A 17,835-nucleotide genomic window follows, 5' to 3' on the forward strand; every position below is an offset into this window, starting at 1 on the left:
CCGCCCTTGTCCCGGGCTTCTCCCGGCGCCCTCCCGCGCAGCGGGCCTACTGCCTCCTTTTTAAAAGATGCACCGGGGGGGCGTGGCCGGCAGGGAGAGGAGCCCAGCTGGAAACGGGCGCGCGGGGACTCCTGGTCCGTGGAGTCCTCCGCTCTAACCTCGCAGCCCTGCCGGTCTACTAGTATGGAAGTTGCCCCTGGAATCAGCAGCCGCTGCAAACCACGAAGCGGCTCACAGGAGGCTGGGTCCGAGGTGGGTGAGTGATGAGCGCTGAGCGCGGCGTTTGCACAAGGAATCCGCCGAAGGTGCACTTCTCAACCCCTTAAGACTTGCGGTGATGGGGGCGGGGCCGGCAGGGAGAGGAGCCCAGCTGGAAACGGGCGCGCGGGGACTCCTGGTCCGTGGAGTCCTCCGCTCTACCCTCGCAGCCCTGCCGGTCTACTAGTATGGAAGTTGCCCCTGGAATCAGCAGCCGCTGCAAACCACGAAGCGGGACCCGCGGAGCGGGTCCGGCGAGGCGTGGCGGCTCACAGGAGGCTGGGTCCGAGGTGGGTGAGTGATGAGCGCTGAGCGCGGCGTTTGCACAAGTTGATCAATTAGTAATGTAGTACCACCCTCGTTATGTCCCTCAGTAGGACAGGAGCCTATAATCGGGCCATTATCAACTGGTGCAACTATTTCTCTTTTTTTTATTATGCTTGCCCCCCCATTTAGGCTGAGATTTTCTACAGTTTCTCACCGGTCTTGGTGCCAACTGTACCTGTTCTGTTTCAGCCTCCTAAATAGTGGTATCGTGCATGTCTTCATGTATTTCTACATGTACCTGCGCTACAGATATTGTTACATCCTTATTGATGTTATTAAAATTATCAGGCGCGGGTATCTCCACTATTGAGAGAGGCACCTCGTCCTGTAACAGTGAAGCATTTACCCGACCTAAAGAGGCCCTTCTGTCATTATTTATTTGGTTAACTTTTTTGACTAAATAATTATCCATAGTACCCATCCCTGAAATGGGTTTATCTGCTTGGCATTTAGACATCACCCCAGCTAAGTAGAACTCTCAATAAGAGGACCAATGAAAAGGAGTGGAACAGTCGGCAAGAATACAAGTCACTTTACACGAACACCCAAATATCACAGTAAAAAATAAAGTCTCACTTCAATGATTGTAGTCCTTATCTACAGAATCAATGTCTGTGGCCCAGCCCAGTCTCCTCAGGCCTCCTCAGGCCACAGAGGGCCCGCCCTTTGCCCAGGCTTAGCCCAGCGGTTGCCCGCGCGCGTCCCGCGACGCGGAGGGAGCGTCTCTGTTAAGTAGCGCCTCCGGGTGCGCTGAAGGGAGGAAGCAGGAAGTGCCCGCAAGGCTCTCTGGGAGCTGTAGTCTCCAGCCGCGGGATGGCGGTGCTGCAGAGGCGAGACTACAGCGTGAGGAACCCAGGAGCTAGCAACCGGCCCAGCGGGTAAGTTCTCTAGCCAGCGGAATGTCTATTAGCCCCCCCCAGTAGTTTTATGTAAAAAGCGCCATTTGATATAATAGAACATTAGTACATTCACAAAAATGTAGCCTTTCCCCAGAGCACAATGGAGGTGTACCTGCATCAGAATGGCTAGATCCTTGTTTTTCTATGAAACATGGGTAGATAAAGGTTTCTTTTTCTGAGTACCAAACAAGCAGTAAGGAATAATTCTAACGTTTATGACTATCAGGAAGGAAAATGGGCTTGCATCAACATTGGAACAAATGTTAAATTTTCACCTAGGAAAAACATCCTGCTAGGATTGTTTGATCACAACAGTATAGGTTTTGAGATCCACAGCAACATTATTCACTGTATGGCCCCATTAAGGATAAAGTAGACGTTTCATTATGCACAGATTAAAGGTCTTGCTACTAAACGACAAAATAAGGCGTTCCTAAACTTTAAAACAAAATAATCTTAGCACAAATGTGGATCCACTTATACCATTTATTTTAAGTAATTAACAAATAACATATTGTGCCTAAAGCAAATACGTAAACAAGTTCATCTAAACTGAAAACTGCAATGGTGGATTTTTTAATGCATCAGATGCCCTTCAATACTTAAACAGGTATAAGCGACAAGGTACAATCCAAATCGGACACAGAAAATCATGTCTTCTAATCTCTTGAGCGAATTAACAGTTCCTGAATTTTCAGTGCAAGAAAAGACACTGTCATCCTTTATATTTAAATAGCTCAAATTATTTTTAAGACAGTTTGAAGTTCATCCTTCTTGTACTCCCCCACTCTTGTCTGGATGCCCCTTCATAGAGAAGAAAACCTATGAAAATGTACAAGGCAATACAAAAGAAATACCAAACTGTACAAGTGTTCTGCAACAAATATATTTAACGTTTACAGGAATAAAGAAAAATTTAACATCTTTTTCTTAAATCCTTATGTATTCTACATCCAATTCTTAATTATATCATTTACTTTTTCCCGTGCACTTGATAATTTTTAGGTAATGAAATGTTAGAGTAGTTTACATTTTAAGAAGTCTGCAAAATGCCACAGAATAATAGCATAAAAATAAGCCATACATAATACTAACAGGATAAACTAGAACACATTTAAAAGAAAGAGTACCACTCTTAAAACATACAAAAATCATACATATTTGAATATTTACATAATTTATTTCTTTAACCTTCGTAACTCATAGTTTCTCGACTCTTTTAAAGAAGTCTTTGCATTGATTTTTGCTTGCCGGTTTAGCATACCTTCACCCTTTCCAGATGGAGACGCTGCTATTTCTGCATCGTCTGCCTCATTACATGGCATCTCTGCTGCAAGCTCACCATCACAGCATATAGCGGACATTTCAGAGGAATCAACAGGGCTGCCTTCAATCTCATCTGTGAGATTTTTATTTCTTGGAGAGGATTCTGGGCTAGAGAGGTCCTGCCCTTCTTCACCCGAATCTACTGCTACACATACTTGATCATCAGGGTCAGACAAATTATATTCCTTCCTTTCTGCATCAGTACTTGCACTTTTGAGATCTGAATTCCAAGAAGACGATCTGCTTTCCACATCAACATTTCCTTGTCGGAAAGCTGTGAAGACAGAATAACTGTTTAATCCATACGGCTCAGGCGTTATCTCGTCTTCCATTTCTTCATCCTCTTCCGTAACAAACACTCCTTCTAAATCTTCTTGCGTTTCTTCTGGAGTAACGGCAGATTGACTCTCTGGAGGGTTTGGGAGAACAGTTGTTGGCACACTTGCCACAAGCTGTGCTGTAGATTTTGGCTCCTCCTTTTTGTTTTCGTCTATTACGCCGGCCTTGGGTTCTAATGGTGCAGCGGAAGCACCGAGATTCACACTTTCTAGATCGCTGTGTTTATGCTCTATTACTTTAGTATTTCCTGAAATAGTTTCATCAAACTCTGGATCAATGCGTTCTTCTTTAATTATTATGCCTAAAACTGTATCCTTTTGGGAGTCAACTAAATCACCAGCTTTCGTGGGTGGTGGACTAACTTTATCAACCTTGGAAGTAGTAGCTGACATGGTAGGCTGTGCAACTTTAGCACCCCTGGTTATAGGAGGAACCACAATGGTTTCTCGAGATGCACCTTTACTACCTGCACGATTATTGCTTTTGGAGGTAGAAAGTGAACTTGCTTTCTCAGTGTGCACGATGGCACTACTGTTTTGTTGAGAGCTAGGTTTTGCATTAGTCTCCTTAACTTTAGCAGTGTTCAAGTTCTGTACATTCCCCTTTCCAGTCGAGGAACCTTTTACCTTTGTATCAGCGGATATCTTCGCACCACTGCTGTAAAATATGTCATATAGATCTTTAGCACTTGTTGACGCAAGGGAGGATTTAGTTGCCTTTTGATTTCCTGCAGGTTGAGGCTGTTTAGGGGAAACAGAGGTGTTTTTAACGACAGTAGTCGATGTTGGGATGTTTGCAATTTGGGTTACGGGGAGAGGTGAAATCTGAGGGATAGTTAATGATGGCATTTTTCCTGTCGCCTTGCCGCCGGTTGCTGCTCCTGCCACTACAGAAATCTGTGGCCACTGATTTTCATTTCTTACAGGTGCTCTTACATTGTACTTTATATTTTTTCTTCCAAATGGCGCTCCTACTAATGGCCACTGAGGCTGAGCAAATTGCTTAGGAGTTTCTTGAGTTGTCGGATTGTTCTGCATTCCAAATGGTGTTGTGACAGGTGGCCACTGAGGTTGAGTGTAAGGTTGCGGCAACCCAGTAGGATTTAGATTGGTTTGTATTCCATATGTTACTGGCACTGGTGGCCATAATGGTGAAGCAAACGGTTGTAATGGTGGTGTTGGAGGCCACAGTGGCTGTGTAACTGTTGGTAACCCTGCAGACTGGGTATGAGGCTTTGTCATCTCTGGAGCTTTTACACCTTTCGGCTCATTAGATACATTTGTATCACCTTTCACATTTTTTTGCGTCTCCTTTACATGTTCATCTTTACCACAGACCTTCTTGGACAAGTCTGATGTCAAATTATTGGATGGAGAAACTACTTTTGCAGTAGGAGAGGACCTGGTGGAATTCACAGGGGATGGTTTGGTTACCATGGCACTGCCAGATCTCCTGGTGCTTGGAACTAATGTGTTAGTACTCCCTTTTGCTTGTGAATTAGAAGTACTAGATTTAAACGGATTTGACTGTGTTAAGGTTGGTTTTCCAGCAAGCTTAATTTTAATACCCTGTTTCTCAAGCTGGGATTCACTCTCTTTTTCTTTGTCTCTTTCCTTTTCCTTTTCCCGTTCCCTTTCCTTTTCCCGTTCCCTTTCCTTTTCCCGTTCTCTTTCCTTCTCCCTTTCGCGTTCCCTTTCGCGCTCCCTTTCCTTCTCCCTTTCGCGCTCCCTTTCCTTCTCCCTTTCGCGTTCCCTTTCCTTCTCCCTTTCTCGTTCCCTTTCCTTCTCCCTTTCCCTTGCCCTTACTTTCTCTCTCTCCCTTTCCCGCTCTCGCTCCCTTTCCCGCTCTTTCTCCCTTTCCCGCTCTTTTTCCCTTTCCCGCTCTTTCTCCCTTTCCCGCTCTTTCTCCCTTTCCCGCTCTTTCTCCCTTTCCCGCTCTTTCTCCCTTTCCCGCTCTTTCTCCCTTTCACGCTCTTTCTCCCTTTCACGCTCTTTCTCCCTTTCTCTTTCACGCTCCCTTTCTCTGTCCCTTTCCTTCTTCTCCTTCTCCTTCGACACATCCTTGACCTTGTCAATGTCTTTATCCAAGTCTTTGACCATATCTCTTAGCCTCTCTCGCAGCTTTTCTCGAAGCCTTTCCTTTTGGTCTTTTTCTTTGTCGTTCTCTCGTCCTACTTCCTTACCATTCTCCAGGTTTTTTTCCTGTTCATTCTTTACCTGGTCTGTGACTTCTTCCACTGTAACACTTTTTGGCACAGACTGGGGTTTTTTATCATGCGATGGCTTTTTCCAATTGACCTTGCCAAAAACAGTGGTGGAAACTGCTTGATATTTAGCAGAATCTACCTTGTCTTCCTTATCCTTTTTAGATGCAGATTGAGTGCTACTCTTTTGTGCAGTTTCATTTTTACTAAGATTCTGATTGGCAGACTCATCTTTACTGGCCATCTTGTCCTTCGCCGAATGCTCGTCTCCCTTCTTTGGTACTTTAGAGTCCTTTTCCTCGCTTCCCTCTTTTGGCTGTTCTTGCAGCTTGCGTTTTAACTCATTTGCGCGTCGACGATCTGCTTCCTTGACAGCAGCCAGACCAACCTGTCGGTCCAATTTTCTTCTTTCCTCATAAAGTAGGTTCTTCTCAATATATTTCTGTGAAAACAAAAAACTATTTTCAGAATACAAACATCACTTTGAAAAACAATCTCTCAATGTAATATTTAAATTACCTTTAACGGGTCTGAATAGTAAAATGTATAATTCATTTAAATATGCACATTTTAATGACTGTTACTAATTGCTTTGTGTTATGTTATGTTAGTAAACACATTCTTAAAGAAGTGATATGCTATATTATCAAACATCTACAACAACCTGCTGACATCAGCAGTAAACAAAACGTGCTTAGCTACAATGATAGTTCATCATGGACAGTATCAGTGCTTTAAGTGGAATGAAAAATGTAGCGGGACGAGTCCCTGAAAGGGGTGTGGCAAAAGAAGAAGAATTAGGAATCCTTTCTAAATGGTGTGGCCCAAGAATTAGGGGCATGGCTTTAAATATTAAAAATCCTGTTCACACTCAGTGCCACTTGACCCTGACTGAGTTTCTATTACTGTATTCAGACATATCACCCAAAATAGAAAATATGCTTCAAACAAGTTTCAGACCTACAGGTTTGCAAATCATGACTATCACATACAAGCAATGTTTTTGTTGTGAACAAATAAAATTGACATTTCTCCATTCTGAAAACATGAGACTTAAGAACAGTTACTTACCTTCGCTAACGATATATCCGTAAGAGACATTTATTAGTTATAGATTCCTTACCTTAGAATTACCCCCAGACGTCAGACTGGTTCCAGAGTAATGTTTTCATAGCAGTACCCCTGCGTGTCGGTCGACTGCGTTCATCAGCATCGTGATCGCTGGGATGATTTCGCGGTATCTACTTAGAAGCCGCCCTCGCGTCAGTTCTTTACACGACATTCCACGCAAGAAGCGCAGAGCCATTCAAGACACTGACCACTGGTGCACAAAACAAGGGCACTGAGAGGGAGTCCCTTACTCTAAAGTCAGTTGGCAGAACGGGGAGGATGGGTGGGGCGGTAAGGAATCTATAACTAATAAATGTCTCTTACAGATATATTGTTACCGAAGATAAGTAACTTGATCATCTGAAAGAGACTATTAGTTATAGATACCTTACCTCAGAATAGACACTCCAGCAATACAACCCCGGAGGTGGGTCTGCGAACTAAGTTCACACCAGAAAGTCCTGGAGAACTGAACGGCAAAAGAAGCCGTCTCTCTGAACTTGGCTGTTCAGGCAGTAATGTTTGGTGAACGTGTGAAATGAAGCCACGTGGCTGCCTGACAGATGTCACTGAGGGGGGACTCCACGTCCCAAAGCAGTTGTGGCTGCCGTCGTCCAGGTGGAATGGACGCGTAGCCCTACTGGAGGTTCCTTTTTCGCGAAGGAATAACAAATCTTGATGCAAAGAACGACCCATCGAGAGATGTCTGCTCTTGCACGGCCCGATCTTTCTTAGCGCCCACATAGCCAACAAAGAGCTGATCATCCTCCCCAAATTGTTTTGTGTGGTCCAGATAGAATGAAACCACACGTTTTGGATCCAGACAGTGGAGCCTCTCCTCCTCTTTAGAAGGATACGGGGGCAGTAGGAAGGTGGGCAAAGTGATGGTCTGACCGATATGGAAAAAGGTAACCACTTTGGGAAGAAAGGAAGGCCTAGTCCGAAGGACAACCTTGTCTGGATGAACAGCCAGAAAAGTAGGTTTCGAAGGAAGAGCCTGAAGCTCACTCACCCTACGAGCAGAGGTATTGGCTACCAAAAAGGCAGTTTTGAGTGTCAAAAGTCTGAGGACAGGTAAGTACCGGCTTGAAAGGAGCGCACATAAGGTAGATCAGAACAAGATTCAAGTCCCACTGGGGCATTACGAACGGAATAGGAGGAAACATGTCCTTAAGGTAACGATTTTCAATAGGGGACTTGAAAGAGAAGGCTGATCTGAAAGGCGAAGAAAGGCCAAAAGATAGCCCATGAGAGTGCACAGAGCAGAGCCCTGCTGGATCAAGGAAAGAATGAAGAGGAGAACCTCTGACAGAGGGGCAGAAATGGGATCAACAGCCTTTGCTGTGCACCAGGCCACAAATTTGTTCCATCTACAGGTGTATGCCGCTTTGGTGGAGGGACGCTTAGCTGCCAAGATAACGTTACAGACTTCGGGAGGAAGGCCAAAAGCTGTCAACTGTCGCAGCTCAATCTCCACGCAAGGGGGTGGAGGCTGGACAGGTTTGAGGGCCGTCCCCTGCTGCTGCAACAGAAGATCCTCCCGAAGAGGCAGTCTGATCGGAGGATCGATGGCCGGATTCAAGAGCTCGGGTTACCAGACTCTTTGTGCACTGTCCGGAGCCACAAGAATAACTTGGGCACGTCACACTTGATCATCTTCAGCACTCTGGGCAAAAGTGGTCTAGGCGGAACGGCGTATAGTAGACCACAACTCCACTCGCAACGAAAAGCGTTGCCTAGCAAGTGTCGCATTGGAAATTCCAACATGCAGAACTGCTGACACTGCACGTTCTCTTTGGTGGCGAATAGATCTAACCAAGGCTCTCCCCACTGCTGAAAGAGACCTAGCACCACCTCAGAGTGAAGATGCCATTCGTGATCCACCAAGCACCGGTGGCTGAGTTTGCCCGCCCTGGCGTTCAGAGAACCTGCCAGGTGTTGAACCACCAGGGATATGCCCTGGCGCTCCAGCCACATCCAAAGGCGAAGAGCCTCTTGACATAAGGTCCATGACACCACCCTGCCCTGTTTGTTGCAGTACTACATGGCGGTGGTTTTGTCCATGAACACCTGCACTACTCTTCCCAGGACAGAGGGAAGGAATGTCTTCACTGCAAATGGAGGGGGGAGAGAAGTTGGCCTGACGGCTAGGGCGTTGGACCTGGGGAACTGGGTTTGAGTCTCGGTAACGACGCTGAACATTCTGTGATTCTGGGCAAATCACTTAATCTCCCTGTGCCAAACAAAAATGAATGTGTGTCCTCATGTAACGTAACAAACAGTTTCTTACTCTTACCTGTCGGTGTAGTTTTGCAGCTTGAAGATATTTCTGGATTCACTATGCTGTGCATTATTCCGCAGTCTAGTGGTTGGGTCCGGAATTGTAGTCTTTCTTTGTGTTTTTTTTTTTTCGTAGCCCAGGTGGGCGTCGACGTCCCACCTTTTGGTGTCCTTCCTGTGACGTCGGTGTCCTTCCTGTGACGTCGGTATGCTTCCTGCGTAAGCGCCCACCCTTGGGCACCATCGTTGGATTCTTTTTTCCCCCCCGTTTGTGTTTTGTTTCCGAATAGTATGGCAATGTTTGAATATTTGTTTCACCGCTTTTTTCTTCAAAAGTCTGTTTAAGTATTTTTCTCCGTTTTTACCACCTCTTTCTCCAGTCCCATCTTTCTGGAGGAGGTGGGTGGGTTCGCTAGTGAATCCAGAAAGATCTTCAAGCTGCAAAACTACACCGACAGGTAGGAAACTATTCGTTTTGCAGGGTGAATCTTTCAGGATTTACTATGCTGTGCATTGACTTTGTAGCGGTTTGTTATCATAGTGGCGGCTGGGTGGAAGATGAGCCTTGATTTTTGAATATGTGTTGAAGCACCCTCTGTCCTACTTCTGCTTCTTTGTTCATTTGTATGTCCACACAGTAGTGTTTTGTGAACGCGTGCACTGAAGCCCGTGTTGCCGCCAGGCATATGTCCTGAATGGGACGGAACGGAAGGCTATTGTTGCTCCCTTTTTCCTGGTTGAATGGGCCCGCGGCCCCTCTGCCAGTTCTTGCCTGGCTTGTTTGTGGCAGAATTGTATTGCTTGCGCGATCCATCGTGCAATTCTCCCCTTAGTAACTACTTTTCCCATGAAACTGTCTGCGAATGACATTTTTTTTTGTTTTTCTGTGATCCTTAGTTCTCTCTATGTAGTGCATGACTGCTCGTCTGGCGTCCAGAGGGTGCAGTGCCCTTTCTGCGTTTGTCGTTGGTTTCTGGAAGAAACTAGGTATTTGAATAGTTTGGTTGATGTGGAACTTAGACACCACCTTTGGCATAAAGTGTGGGTCCGTTCTCATCACCACCCTATCGTTGTGAATTTGTATGTAGGGTTCTTGTAGCGTTAACGCCTGTAGCTCGCTCACCCTGTGCAGCCAGGTGTTTGCCACCAGGAAATCTGTTTTCAAAGTTAGCATTTGTAGGGAGGCCTTATGGATCGGTTCAAAGGGTGCTTTCATGAGTTCCGTCAGTACTAGGTTGAGGTTCCACGCTGGTGCTGGTAACCTCTTTGGCGGTGCGATCCTCTTTGCACCTTCCAAGAATCTTTTTACAATTTGTGAAGTAATGAAGCTTTTCCCTGTCTCTCCTCTAATGTAAGCGACTATGGCTGCCAGGTGTACCCTTAGCGAGAATGAGCTCAGATTAGCCTCGAGCAGGTGTGTGAGGTATTTAACACTGTTTAGTCTCTTGTCATCTTGTTGTGCAGTTTTTCCTTTCTGCACCATAGTGTGAACCTCCTCCATTTGGCCACGTAGCACTTCCGCGTGCTAGGTCTTCTTGCCTCTCGAAGTACCTTTAGGGTGCTCTCAGGTAATTTAAGGTGTGCAAACTATGTCCTCAGGAGCCAGGCTGCCAGGCTGAGGCTTTCCGGCTCTGGAAGCAACACCTCTCCGTTTTGCATGGAGAGTAGGTCTTTCCTTCTCCCAAATCTGTGTGGTGCACTCTGTGTCTTCTCCATAATCTGTGAGTACCAGGTCTGTCTGGCCCACTGTGGTGCCACCAGTATCAGGGTCTTGTTGCTCGTTCTGCACTTGCTGAGTACCTTGTGTATCAGGGGGATCGGCGGAAAAGCGTAAGCAAATGTCTTTGACCAGCTTATCCATAGGGCATTCCCCAGTGACCCTTCCCCTGGTTGCGAAGTGCTGGCATTTTGCATTCTGGCGTGTTGCAAACAGGTCTATCGATGGTGTTCCCCACCTGTCGAACAGTCTCCTTGTCTCTTGGGCATTGAGCTCCCATTCGTATGAAGCCAATGTCTGTCTGCTGAGCCAGTCCGCTTCCACGTTGTCCTTCCCTGGCAGATGAATCGCCAGTAGATCTATTTTTAGTGGGACGGCCCATCTCCATATTTCCTGCGCTAGTTCTGACAGCGGGGCTGATTGTGTTCCTCCCTGCTTGTTTATGTAGAACATCGCTGTTGTGTTGTCTGTCTGGATCAACACCGTTTGGTTGTACAGCTTCGTCTGGAATGCCTTTAGTGCGAGGAAAACGGTCTTTAGTTCCAGGTAATTGATGTGTTTGACCGCATCCGCTGGTGTCCACAGACCCCTCACTGAGTTTTTTCATGTGTGCTCCCCATCCCTTCTGGGATGAGTCTGTGGTGATGGTCACAGTTGGTGTTGGTGGTGTTAGAGGCTTCCCTTTTGTTATGTTTCCTTTGTTCCCCCATGATATCTCCTCGTGCACTATGTGCTTTACAACCACTAGGTCTTCCCAACAACCTGTAGCTTGTGACCATTGGTCCTGTAGCTTGTGACCATTGGTCCTGTAGCCACTCCTGGAGTGGTCTCATGTGGAGTCGTACATTCGGCACTATGTGTATGCATGAGGCCATCATGCCCATCATCTTGCTCGCCGTCCTCACTGTCAGAGCACGCCCCTTCTGGTAGAGGCGCACCTCCTTCAACAGTGCCAGCGTTCTCTTCTCGCTGGGGAACACCTTCTCCTGTACGGTGTTGATCTGTGCACCCAGGAAATTTTTTACTTGTTCTGGGTTCATTGAGGATTTTCCCCACTGGATGGAGAAACCCAGGGCCATCAGTGTATCTGTCACTCGCTGTGCATGCCGTTTGCATGTCTTGTATGATCTTGCCTTTATTAGCCAGTCGTCCAGGTAAGGGTATACGTGGATCCCTTCCCTCCTTAAGTGTGCTGCGACTGCTGCAAGGCACTTTGTAAATACCCTTGGTGCTGATTTCAGTCCGAATGCCATTGCCGTGAATTGATAGTGATCTGTGTTGATGACAAATCTTAGCAGATGTTTGTGCCGCCTGATCATTGGGGTGTGCAGGTAGGCATCTTTGAGGTCTATGGTGACCATGAAGTCCCCGCCTTGTATCTGTGGAAGAACCTCTTGCAGGGACGTCATTTCGAAATTTTGTTTTTTTTGTATTTGTTGAGGAACCTTAGGTCCAGGATGGGTCTCATTGTTTCGTCTACCTTTGGTACCAGGAAGTACGTAGAGTACACCCCCTTGTTCCTCTCTATGGGAGGTACAGGATCGATAGCCTCTTTCTGCAGGAGTTCTTGTGCTTCCCTTTGAAGTAGCTCTAGTTCCTTCTTTGCTAGTGCTCTTCTTTTTGGTTTTCCGTTTGGTGGTGTTTTTTCCAACTCTATGCAGTATCCGTACTGTATGGTGTTGAGAATCCATCTGTCTGTAGTTATTTTCTTCCACTCCTGGAAGAAAAGGTTCAGTCTTCCTCCCACCGGTGTTACATGCTCTTGCATGTTTAGTCCGAGCCACTCCTCTTTGTTGTATCTGTGCTCCACCCCTGGAGTTTTTGAAAGGGTGTGCACTAGTAGCGTGGCAGAGTCACTTGGAGGTGGGTTGTTGTCGTCCACCTCTTCTGTTGTTTCCACGGCCATTCCCCTTCCCGCAAAAGGACTGGCCCCTCTGTTGGTATTGCCAGTGTTGTTTTTGCTGGCCTTGTTGCGTCTGTGTGTCGCACTGGTGGAAAGTATGGTGCGACGTTCCCTGCTGGTTTCCCCCTCTCCCGTTTGGTCTCCGTGACGGGGTCCCTCTCTTTGTTCCTCTGAATTGCAAGGCCCCCATGTATCTTGCGGTGTCGTTGTCCTTTTTCAGCTGGGTGAGCTTTTCGTCCACTGGTGCTCTGAACAGTGTCTCGCCGTTGAACAGGGTGTTCAGGATGTTGTGTTGCACCTCCGGTTTAAAGCCTGATATTCTGAGCCAATCTTGTCTCTTTTCCGTGATGCCCAGCATCATAAGTCTGCTGGCTGTGTCTGCACCGTCCTGTGCTGTTTTTAGGCAAGAATTTGCCACATTCTTCCCCTCCTCTAACAGGTGCGTAGCTCTTTGCTGGTATTCTTGTGGGAGGTGTTTGACTAACTGGCCCAGGTCGTCCAGGATCTGGTGTTGGTGTCTGTTCAGCAGGGCGTTGGAATTGGCCATGCGCCAGTGTGTTGCGGCATTCCTCTCTATCTTTCTCCCTGTCAGGTCCATCCTTCTGCTCTCCTTGTCTGGAGGTGGTCCTGATGTTGAGGGGACATTGGCCCTTTTCCTTGCAGTTGCCGCAATGATGGAGTCTGCAGTGACCGTTCCCTGGATGTAGGGTGGGTCCTTGGTGGAGTGCTTGTACTTCTTCTCCGTCCTGGGTGTGACGGGTTTACAAGTTGCAGGCTCTTTGAAGGCCTCTCTCCTTTGTCCTTTGATGCTTTCGAGCATTGGCAGGTACTGGCTCCTAGTTTGTATTGGGAGCAGTGTTTCCACGAGGAAATGCGCCTTCGGCTGTTCCTCCTCGAGTTTTACTTTGAACGCTGCTGCGTTCTTGACTACTTAATTGTAAAGTCCAATGTCGTCAGGCGGCGAGGGCCTTGCCAGATGTGTCCACTCCCACTTCTGGACTCTCGGCTTCGAGGTCCTGCTACTCTAGGTCCTGTGTGTCCGAGTAGGACGAGCCCTGAAAAGTCCTCTGGTCGTCATCTTCCTCCTCCTCGTAGTAGGGATATTCCAGATCTTCCTGGCTTTCCGACGGTCCTTCGACCTCGAACTCCTCTTCTTCCTCGACGAACTCGACCACCGGTGGCTTTGGCTTTGACGGAATTGTATACGCTTTCATCCTTTCGTCGAAATTTTTCTTTCGCTGCAGGATGTTCCCCATCTCTGCCTCGAGTCTTCTCTTCTTTGTTTCCATCTCGGCAGCCTGTTCGGCGTTGATTGGTTGTGCTGGTCTCAGTCTGGCCTGATGGCGCCGAGACTGGTTTCGGCGCCGAGACTGGTTTCGGCGCCGAGACTGGTTTCGGCGCCGAGACGGGTTTCGGCGCCGAGACGGGTTTCGGCGCCGAGACGGGTTTCGGCGCCGAGACGGGTTTCGGCGCCGAGACGGGTTTCGGCGCCGAGACGGGTTTCGGCGCCGAGACGGGTTTCGGCGCCGAGACGGGTTTCGGCGCCGAGACGGGTTTCGGCGCCGAGACGGGTTTCGGCGCCGAGACGGGTTTCGGCGTCGAGACTGGTTTCGGCGTCGAGACGGGTTTCGGCGTCGAGACGGGTTTCGGCGTCGAGACTGGTCTTGTGTCCTTCGTCGATGTCGAAGAGGTATTCAGCGTCGAGCGTTCCTTTTCGTGGACGCTTTTTGACGACCATGGTTGGTCGCCGCCCTTCGGCGCCTGGGAGTCCTTCTGTGAGGATCCGCTGGCCCTGGGTGTTGCTGCGGACGCCGGAGCTTTCGGCGTCGGCGCTTTCGGGGTCTTGCCCTCATTTTTTTGAGAGTCTTGGGCAGACTGTCGAGTCTTTCGGGCCTTTTTGGGACATCGAGTCCACTACCTTTTCTGGAGTCTTCGGATTATCGGTCTCTACGACCGTGTAGCCGTCTTCTTCTTCGGCGGCGTAATCCTCCTCGTCGGTCGAGAGTCCCAGGTCTCGAAGGGACGGTGGTTGGCCCTTGCCCTGCATGGCTAAGTTAGCTCTTCTTTGCCTCTCTCTCACTCGAAAGGTCTTCGGCCTAAAGGCGGAGCAGGCGTTGCACTCCCTGCTTTCGTGGTCTACCGGCAGGCAGAGGTTGCAAACTGGGTGTTGGTCTTTCTGCGCGTACTTGCGGTGGCAGTTCCGGCAGAATTTGAATGGTGTGTTGTCCATCTCTTGTGTTCAGGGGGCCCCCTGATTGCGCATTCTCTTCTCGATGTCGAAGTTCCTCGAAGATCCTCTTCCTTCGTCGTCCCCTTCGATGCTGTAGTCTCACTTCGTCTTCGCAAGTCTTTTCTTCCCAAAAACTTGGCTTTGGCTTCTCTTTTCTCCAAATCTCTGGAGCCCTCTCGGGAACGATCCAGACCCAACGGAGAAAAAAATAATCTGCGGATAGCGCCCAAGGGTGGGAGCTTCCGCAGGAAGCATGCCGACGTCACAGGAAGGACACCAAAAGGTGGGACGTTTCACACCCACCTGGGCTACGAACCCCCCCCCCAAAAAAAAACAAAGAAAAGACTACGATTGCGGACCCAACCACTAGACCGCGGAATGATGCACAGCATAGTGAATCAAGAAAGATTCACGCTGCAAAACTGGTGCTATGTAAAACGCTCTGATATCCGATTCGGTTGCAGGTCAAGTTTGCGCTATATAAAACTCTACCAAAAAAAAAAAAAAAAGACATATCGCCCGGAGCTCCAGAAGGCTGATGTGGAGCCCGGACTCCGCGGGAGACCAGAAGCCTCTGATCTCCGCCTCTCCCTTTTTTCCAGATCTGCGCTGGCTGGCGTGTAAAAACAAAACTGACGTCAGCGTGGGAGGGCGGCGTCTAAGTAGATAGTATAACCAATAGTCTCTTTCAGATTTAAATATTACTATGGTCTGGAAGAATGGACCTCAATCCCTCCCATTCTTCAGTTTCTTCTGCAGTCGCTCACTACCTTTTTTCCCCAACCATCTTTTTTAAGTCCTGCATCACCATACCCTCTCTCGCTCTCACACACTCTGTCCTCACCTGTAAAAACAGTATTTTATTTTTGGTTGCTGTTGTAAATATTTAACGAGTTATAAACACTTTCTTAGACCACTTTCACATAAAAAGTTAATTACAACTGGAAAATGTGTGACTGCTGCACTGTACACTCCACATAGAGATCAAGGATTGAATAAGCATGTAGTCTGAACACTTTATGTTTCACGTACATGCACTGTGAGAAACTCACTTTGTTCAGCCTCATCTCAATCATGTACCATCAAACACCAAACCACCGCCTGAACTCACCCAGGGTCCTTGGGGCAATTCTGTTCGTAGGAGGCAGACTACAACAATCCTATGCCATTTGGAAAAAAGACTACATAAACACACCGTGTGGAAAAGCAAATGCAAGATGAAGTAAAGCTTTTGAACAGGGTATACATCGCTGATATCTAATCCTTAGGGTTTTTTACAGCCATTGTTGCAACATAGTTCTGTTTTAGCCTGAAAACGTAAGAACATGATTAGAGGGCCTGGTAGGGACACATTTCAAAGTCAGTTTTCAAGTACTACCAGCCCTGAGACCTGGTAGGACTCATCCTACTTAAAGGCATGGGCATCATCATTTGTAACTACAACCTTACTAGTTAGTGGTTTGAGATGCAAGCAGCATCTGTAAAGAAATGTAGTTAACAATTTGCAGCACTGTTAAGAGGACTGCATGAACAGCAACTTCAAAAAGGTGAAGAGAAAGTTTTTGAGTGTATATGTATTAGAATAGAGCAAAAGCAGAAAACAGGTGCTATACATAAATTACTTCCAGTACTGGCTTCTTCATACATTAATCTTTTTGAATCATACAAGAAATAATACATCTCAAGGAACGGTAGAAAGATGTACACCTTATTGATAAACATGCTTGCGGACCCAATGTAGGCATATGTGTGACTGAATATGAATGCAGTTATGATGTTGCCACCAACCCCCTCAGACAGGGGAGTTCCTGCCTGCCTTGCCATGTGAGAGGTAGGCAATTTCCAAGGCAGCCACCCTACTGCAGATACCCTGTGTGCAGAAAGATTGGCTTTAACATGCAAGTCTAAATGGAACAAAAATCTTTTTGAACAATCTTGTCCTGCGGAAGTAAAACTTCAAGCATCTATTGATATCAATAGGAGGAAAACTCTTTCCGGTAACCCTAGTTCACCTTAGAGGGAAATACTAATTGAAAATATAAGCACTGAATATTTCTTGCCCACACACAGGATCCTCAAGCCCAATACATACAATGTGTATTTGTTAGTCAATTGTTGTTTCGGTATAAAAGAAGAAACCAATCGTAAACTAATTGTGTAACTAGTTTATCAAAAGGGAAAAGAAAAACACTACTACATGCATTTGTATAAGCACTTTGAGAGAAAAGGCAGGAACTTTAGCAGCCTTTAGTGGTTGGAAAACTGAAACTACTCTGTTAATGAAAAAGCACTACCAGATTCCATGCCAGTTGCTCCAGTTTTCTCATCTCAGCTCCTGACAGGATGATGGGTTAGGGACAGCACCAAGAAACAGGATTGTTTAGTTAGATTCTCATAACCAGCTCAGCGTTATTGCACAATTAGAACACAAAATGTTAATTGATCATAAGATGGTGTATGCACGATGAACAAGTTACTTACCTTCGGTAATGATATATCTGTAAGAAACATTAGTTAGTGATAGATTCCTTACCTTAAATTTACCCCCAGGCGTCAGACTGGATCCGGAAAGTTTTCGTCAGCAATACCCCAGCGCGTCGGAAGGTGGCATCGTTCGGCTCCGCGCCCGTCGTTGTCGCAGAGATGTCGTTGCGGCAGCTACTTAGACGCCACCCTCGCGCGCGGACGTCAGTTCTGTACACGACTTTCCGCGACAGGGACGCAGAGCCATGCAAGATACTGACCACTGGTGCATTGAACCTAGGGCCCTGAAAGGATGACCTTAACCCTAGAAATCAGTTTGCAGAAAGGGGAGGATGAGTAGGGCGGTAAGGAATCCATCACTAACTAATTTTTTTAACAGATGGAATATGCTACTTACCAGTATGCATCTGTTCTTGGCATGTAGGGCTGGTGACATTTATATCTATGCATAGATCGCCGCCTAGTGTTGGGTCCGGATGATTGCACATTGTTGTCCTGGAAGAGTCTTCGAAGTATCACGAGATAGGTGGCTCCTCCCCTGGACTACAGTGCGCATGGGCATCCTCTCCATGCTCAGATTGTTTTTCGCCATTGTGGCAGAGATGGAGTATGATATAGTAAGTGATGACCATGCTTGAGAATAATTATGAGTGCTACAGCTGCGACAGGCACCGGGGAGGAGGGCGGGCGATATAAATGTCAGCAGCCCTACATGCCAAGAACAGATGCATACTGGTAAGTAGCATATTCCGTTCGAGG

The 17,835-nt window shown here is 47.2% G+C and overlaps 1 protein-coding gene across 5 annotated transcripts in view; it reads right to left on the bottom strand.

Annotated features, from left to right (window-relative positions):
- Positions 1 to 1,956: 1,956 nt before the first annotated feature.
- LOC144762286 (uncharacterized) overlaps positions 1,957 to 17,835 on the bottom strand; it is a 729,681-nt gene continuing 713,802 nt past the window's right edge. For all 5 annotated transcript variants that reach the window (XM_078647423.1, XM_078647425.1, XM_078647427.1 and 2 more), the window contains one exon: positions 1,957 to 5,794. In XM_078647423.1, the coding sequence (XP_078503549.1) occupies positions 2,663 to 5,794 (3,132 nt within the window). In that variant the 3' untranslated portion in view covers positions 1,957 to 2,662. The remainder of the gene's footprint in view (positions 5,795 to 17,835) is intronic.

The sequence above is a fragment of the Lissotriton helveticus genome, chromosome 6, assembly GCF_964261635.1.
Source record: "Lissotriton helveticus chromosome 6, aLisHel1.1, whole genome shotgun sequence".
Classification (NCBI taxonomy): Eukaryota; Metazoa; Chordata; class Amphibia; order Caudata; family Salamandridae; genus Lissotriton; species Lissotriton helveticus.